This window comes from Pholcus phalangioides, unplaced genomic scaffold, assembly GCF_987345545.1.
Source record: "Pholcus phalangioides strain wild (caught in Gottingen) unplaced genomic scaffold, Ppha-v1.0 ptg000010l_1, whole genome shotgun sequence".
NCBI lineage: Eukaryota > Metazoa > Arthropoda > Arachnida > Araneae > Pholcidae > Pholcus > Pholcus phalangioides.
The window spans coordinates 3,515,599-3,522,298 of record NW_028301603.1 but is presented as its reverse complement, the minus strand read 5'-3'; the positions used below and the strand labels follow the sequence as shown (position 1 = coordinate 3,522,298).

At 39.2% G+C, this 6,700-nt stretch overlaps 1 protein-coding gene across 1 annotated transcript; it reads right to left on the bottom strand.

The window, feature by feature from the left end:
* Positions 1-1,039: 1,039 nt before the first annotated feature.
* On the bottom strand, positions 1,040-6,217 carry Galk (N-acetylgalactosamine kinase). Its single transcript, XM_089237446.1, has one exon. The coding sequence runs from the start codon at positions 6,095-6,097 to the stop codon at positions 4,724-4,726; it is 1,374 nt and encodes a 457-aa protein (XP_089093572.1). The 5' UTR covers positions 6,098-6,217; the 3' UTR covers positions 1,040-4,723.
* Positions 6,218-6,700: the final 483 nt, after the last annotated feature.

Genomic DNA, 6,700 nt, shown 5'->3' with positions numbered 1-6,700 from the left:
TGAATGTTTCAAGATAGATATTTACTAAAATTTTAATAAAAATGTGTTTCAGAAGAAATTAAGTAGTGGGGTGCAAAGTATCTCCCTGCACGATCTCGTTATCTTCCCTGTAGCACACATGCTCCCGGGTTAAATTACTGTACTTTTGTTTCATATCGAAAACTCAAGTATATCCAAAATGATGTAGAACAGCAAGGGGCTTCATTTTGAAATTTTACCAACACAGACACACAAAAAGAGGGTGAACCAGTCCCCATTAAAAAGTCTCGCCACAGAGAGCAACAGGCCTACAACGATTAATTATTCAATCATTACACTTCGCTCATAATTAGAAAAACTGGTGGCAGATGGCAGCACTACACATAACAAGCATTACACAGAAACAAACTTTACATCAGGTTTCACTACACGTACACACACATTCCAACATGTACCAATTCGTTAGAGGTTCCGCAGAGGAATATGGACGAGGTACATGTGTGGTTTAGTAGTAGTAGTCTTTCATAGGCTTTGTGCTATGAATGCCTCTCCATAATCAGTGACATCGTAACGAATGGGTCCAAATCAAAAAGGGGGAACCCTTCAACTATTGAAGTATATCGTTATTGCTAATACACATATAAAAATCCAATATATTTTTCAATGTAGTCTGTCATTAAAATAATAAAGAAAAAGAGTCTTAAAAAGCCTTCATGAGTCAGATTCCTCAACTTATTACAATGGTCTTGCTTATAGTAGGAAATCAAACCGTCTGCTTTTTAGTTGAGATCATATGACGTTCGACAGACAAGGTAAATACGTAAGTTTATAGTGGTCATCCAGGGGTCTTTGATGTGCATGCTAGTCACATTGCAGGAGGTATCTCATTCATTAAGTGAAAATATGGCTAATATTTTTACTTTTGCGAGACACCACTCATATATCAAAACTTGATGAAAATTTTTGCTTGTCTTGGGAATCAGTTATAAACCAAGTTGCTCATAATCGGAAACTCTGTTTTTTGAAAAATTCAAATCAGACATTTGCAAGTATAAATTACACCGTTTCATCAGCAAAACTTTATTGACTTAGATATCGTTCCAATACAACAACATTTACTGGCCAACAACATATTGAAGTCTTCTGAAAGTGACAATTTTATACCAATTCAGTGGAACATCTCTTGATGGACTCTCTATTAGCGAACAGCTCCTGTTAACAAACACTTTTGAAGCCTATTGAACAAGGCTTCAATGTTTTCCAATATATACAGGGTATCCTGTAAGTGCTAATGTTGCCTTTATCTCATCAATTGTCCATCATAGAGGTATAGCTTCAGTTTAAAAAATGCTCAAAAGGTGTTAAAAAATTACCCTACACCAGTTTTGAGAGTGAAAATACAGTGTGAAACAAAATAAAAAAACCTAAATCATAACAGTCCTCCACCTTCCAGTTAGAAAGTTGTAGCCCTCTCTCTCCTGATGCCAACAACAAAAAAAAAAATTCCGCATTTCTAAATGCAATGTTCGCTGAGATATTCAAATTTAAAAAAAAAACCATTGTCTGTTAGTTTTTGTTGTTCTTTCATAACTTTTCCCCAATTTTTCAATGCAAATATTACACTTGGAAACATGGAATTTTTCCTGCTGGCGTTAGACAATACAGGGCAACAACTTTCTATAATTGGAAGTTAGATGACAAGGGGGAAGACTGTATAAAAATTCAGATTTTTATTTTGTGACACATAGTACTCTCAAAACTGGTACAAGGTGATTTTTGAACACCTTTTGAGCATTTTTTAAATTGGAATCATATTTCTATGATGAATGGATGTGATAAAGGCTGCATTACTTACAGGACATTCTGTATATTAATGGACATTTCCCCTATTAGCAGACAAAATAGTTGGTCCCATGCATGTCCGTTATCAAGTAGTTCCACTGTATAAAGTTCTCCAGAAAAATAGTGATGGAATATATTTCAACATTTTTAAATACGTTTATAACCATAAACCACGCCATTTTTCAATATATTTCATCTTTTACTATAAATAACCCCCCATCACCACATAGTTAGATGCATTAAATCATGCATCTATAATACGCTAAACGTTCTCTTCAATATGCTGGAAATAATAAAATAAGGGAAATATTTCATTATCTAGCAGCAATTGGTGACAGTCCTTAAGAAGATAGGTTCCAAGTGAAACGTCAGGTCCCACACTGGTTGGAAATTGCCGTATGGCGATATATGACCAGAGTTGGTGTACGGTAAAGTAGGTGCAGTTGACCAGGACTAAGGGGTCATTCAAGTATTACGTCAGCATCGATGGGGGGGGGGGGGGGAGTTCTTCAAATGGCATTGAAATTGACAGAAATTGATTATATAAAGGTATTTTCTTCCGAAATTTTTTTTTGTTAAATATTTTTTGCATTAAAAACATAAATTTTTTATTGTTGGGGAAACGGGGCACGTACGTCCCTGATCCCACCAATATGTGTTAGGAGGCAGAACTGATGACGAAAGACAAAATTTTGCTGGGGGGGGGGCTAAAAATTTGCTAACGTAATACTTGAACACCCCCTGATGAAGAACATGACCGACAGGTAGTGGCAGAGACTCTCAACCTACAGTACTGCATGTTCTAAAAAGAGGGTTAGGGACATTTACACTTTTACTTTCGATTACTTGTCACCTATCCAATGAGCCCATGTTGTCTAGAGACATATTATCCATGGTTTTTAGGATTTGGTCAATGACAACATGCATTTGTTGATATTGATTCAGCATACTGTCCTAAATGTGTTTCACTGTATCACATAAATTTTGGGGCAAATGCTTTACTTGCCCACGCACAAATCGGGCCACAGAGCATTTGGAGGGTCCAGAACTACCATAGTTACAAATACAATGCCACAACAGGCAAAATGCCTGACGAGGGTGGCTGAGAAAAAAATGCCCATAACAAATAATAAATTGTGTAAAAACGCTTCCAGAGTTTACCATGTCGGGCCCGATCAAATGCCTTCTGGAAAAGATACATATCAGAAGGTTGTCAATTGGTTGATTAAAAAACTTTGCCAAGTTGCCACGACAATGAAATATTAGCCTAAAATACAAACAAAACAATAACAAGAAAAAAATATGTACACAACCTATCATTAACAAAATAGTAACTGGGCATAGCTCAATGTGTATATATGACAAAAACATGCACAAAATTTTTTTTAAATAACAGAAATCGCTAAAATTTTACCAAAAATTAAAAAATATAGCACCGATCCTCAAAAAAAAGTTACATAATTTAGAAAATAGTGGGGGAGGGGGAAATCGCATATGATAAATATAATACACACGAAATCAAAAAGTTGCATTGCAAGTGACAAACATAGTTGACCTCATTCATTGTAAGGGGTCATTCAAGTATTATATTATGTCAGCATCAATAAGGGGGGGGGGGAGGGTGTTTCAGATTCACTGACTTCTGATGGGGGGGGGGGGGGGTTTCAAGGGTGAAACGTAATCAACAACGCTTTATAAAAATATTCTTGATGGCATCTTACTCAGTGTGCTGAAAACAAGAAAAACCTTTCCCTTCTTTGTGAGCACCTGAACTAATATTCCCCCTATTGGTAAGTCCTCTATAAAGCCACTTTAGTGATATCTAAATGTTCCGTGGATCTTTAAATGTGTTCAGGCTACTTTAGTGATCTCTAAATGTGTTACGAGCCACTTAAATGCTATAATGTTTTATGGGCCACTTATGTGCTCAGAGGTAACTTTCAACTTTTTTATTACGGACAATATTTACACAGACCTATTCCCAGCATATTGTTATTGGCTGTCGTTGTCACCTTCACACAACATAACTAAATAAAATATATTCTGGTGTTGCCACATACATAACAGATCTTTAAATGTTTCATGTACTGATTAAGTATTTTGGAACTGTATCACCATTCCCTGAAGTGATCAATGAAGGCGTCGGAGATCACTTAAGTGATCTGTGAGCATGCCACGGGCAGCCTGAAAGTTATGGAATTGTGCCACAGGTCACTTAAGCTATCTGTAAATGTGCCACTTTGTTAATTTTTATTTGAGGTGGCGGGCCATGCGGATCATGGGTTTTGCATATACGGGCTTAGAGTGTGGGTCGCAATGAATTTCTTAAAAAATTTTTTTTTTGAGTTCTTCAAATAACATTGAAACTAACAGAAATTGGTTATAACAAACAAAAGCATTTTCTTCCGAAATTATAATTTTTTATATTTTTGCAATAAAAAAGGAAATTTTTAATCGTCTAGTGGGCTATGAACCGCTACGCCCCTCGCTTACATCTGTGATCCAATATGCGTTAAGAGGTATGGGCAGGGCAGAAGGGGGAGGGAGGGGGCGCTCGAAAAAGGCTAAAAATCTACTGACATAATACTTGAATGGCTCCTAATTAACACGCTATACGAGTAAGTTTCAGGAACAAATTAAACTTGTAACTCAAGATACCAAAGGTCTTGGTAACATAGTCTCGAACCATGAAATATTTTTGTAAGTTCCCCAACAATTTTCTGACTAGATCTTTGTGCTCTGATTTGAATCAATAAATATACTGGCTTTATGGAATCATTGCTAAAAATTAAAATATGGACAAACCAATCAAAAATATTATCTACTCGTTTCATTATCCCTACCAACCCGAATTACTTGACAGTTATCTCCCAAAACTATTTTAGATCTGACAGAAATAAAATCATTTGAAGATAATCGCTCCCCTACCAGGCTGAGTGACAAATATGTTCGCATTGATCGGTTCAATTACGTGACCATTATGTTTTGCATAGAATTTGTTATTTACCTCATCTACAAAACGAGTGATATTTTCGTTGCTGACTAGAGACACACAACAACCACCCCAACCTGCGCCAGTAAGCCTCGAACCAATCGCGCCAGCACCCAAAGCGATATTGACTAGATCATCTAACTGCGGATGGCTACATTCGTAGAGATCTCTGCAGCTCTTGTGACTTTCATTCATCAATTGGCCCAGCTTCTGTAGAGCGTCATCCGACCCTCCATCGCAGGTTTCTTTGAAAGTGTGCACACGGTGAGCCTCTTGATATACATGACTGGCTCTTTGGTAAAGCTTGAAAGCTTTCAGTCCCTCCACTCTATTACAGCAATACAATGACTCTAGTTCGTTATCGCTTATGCCGAGTATGTCACAAATCTCTGATCGTGTGTATGGATCTTTATGCAAGTGCTCCTGTACCTTAAGAATCATGCAGCTCAACGGACATTGAAGCTGAGCAGGCAAGTCAGATAGCTTCTGGACTTTTCCTGCGTCCAATCCGCAGAATTTTGCCAGTACCTTCGCAGCGAGCCTACACTCCACAACTCTTGTATTGAAATGGGATGTGGCAGCTTTATTCATGGCCACGCAACTGTTTGCGACGATGAAATTAGCACCAGGGGGCAGTTTGACGTTCGTGGCCTTCAATGGATTGAACTCGATCAGCTTTGCGGATCCTGGCTCGGCCAGGAAAATTATAGCTTGATCCATGCCGCCACCCTGCGTGCCTATATAGCGCTCACACCTCGCACAGATATCGGCTATCTTCATCTTCGAGACGGAGATGCCATTTGCATGGGCAGTAGCCAGCGCTGCCGAACACACCATGGCACTCGAACTGGACAGACCGGACGAAGGCAGTATCCGGCCAATCACAACCACATCCATTCCCACAGAACTTATCTTGTAGGCCTCGCAGATGCCTCTGACGCCACACATGAAATAATGGTGCCATTTGGGGCCCGACTGGCTAATTTCCAACTTGTCGATTGGACAGCTGAAATCTGAATAGGTTTCGTGCTCCATGTTCGTCAGTTTGAGAGTTTGATCGGAGTTTGTCCCGACAGCCAACACGATGTCTTGCTCAATGGCCATCGGAAGGACATCGAATCCACAATAGTCGATGTGTTCCCCTATGAGGTTGACGCGACCGGGCACTCTGACGTAGAATTCTGGTAAGCAGCCATACTTGGTTTCGAAATATTTCTCTATTTTCTTGAACTCCATCCGTTTATCCGGGGTTTCGATCAATTGTAGAACAGCCGGATGCTCCATGCTTTATTTCGCTCTCAACAATGAAACTTCTTGATCAACAATGGAAAACTATTAACCACCCGCAGTCACTGAAATGAAACAGTCGGGGTATTGACAACGCCGGCCGAGATCTTATCAGATATCAACACGTCATCTTGGCGGCTTTAACTTCAAGGGGGGGAGTCTTCAGTGATCGCGGAGCCTTCACACCTAAGAATAAACTGACCATATATCAACAAGACAAATACGGGACCTCACTGGGTCTGGAGAGCTGGTTTTTTTTCATTCGGATCCTTAAGCCGGGTTTTCCTGGGAATAGGTTTTTTGCGCAGCGTAAACCGAATTAGACCATTTCGCGCCGGCAGAAACGTGTTCCATAATTACGTTACGCGTTTGTGTTTCCTAGCGAGGCACATCAGATCAGGGCAGCTATACTATTATAGTACAGCGGTTCTCAACCTTTTTTTGACTCGTGGAGCCCTTTTCAGTATATAATTTTTATGGTGGACACCCCTGTATATCTCTTTTTTTATTTATCTATAAAATTTACTGATTTATTTTACTTTCCTCGAGTCACCGTGGAGCCCCTGGGAATTGCACACGGAGTCCCAAGGGTTCCGCGGA

Bases quoted from the DNA above. Each gene is read 5' to 3' on its own strand.
- Galk (XM_089237446.1), bottom strand. From the start codon at position 6,097: ATGGAGCATCCGGCTGTTCTACAATTGATCGAAACCCCGGATAAACGG.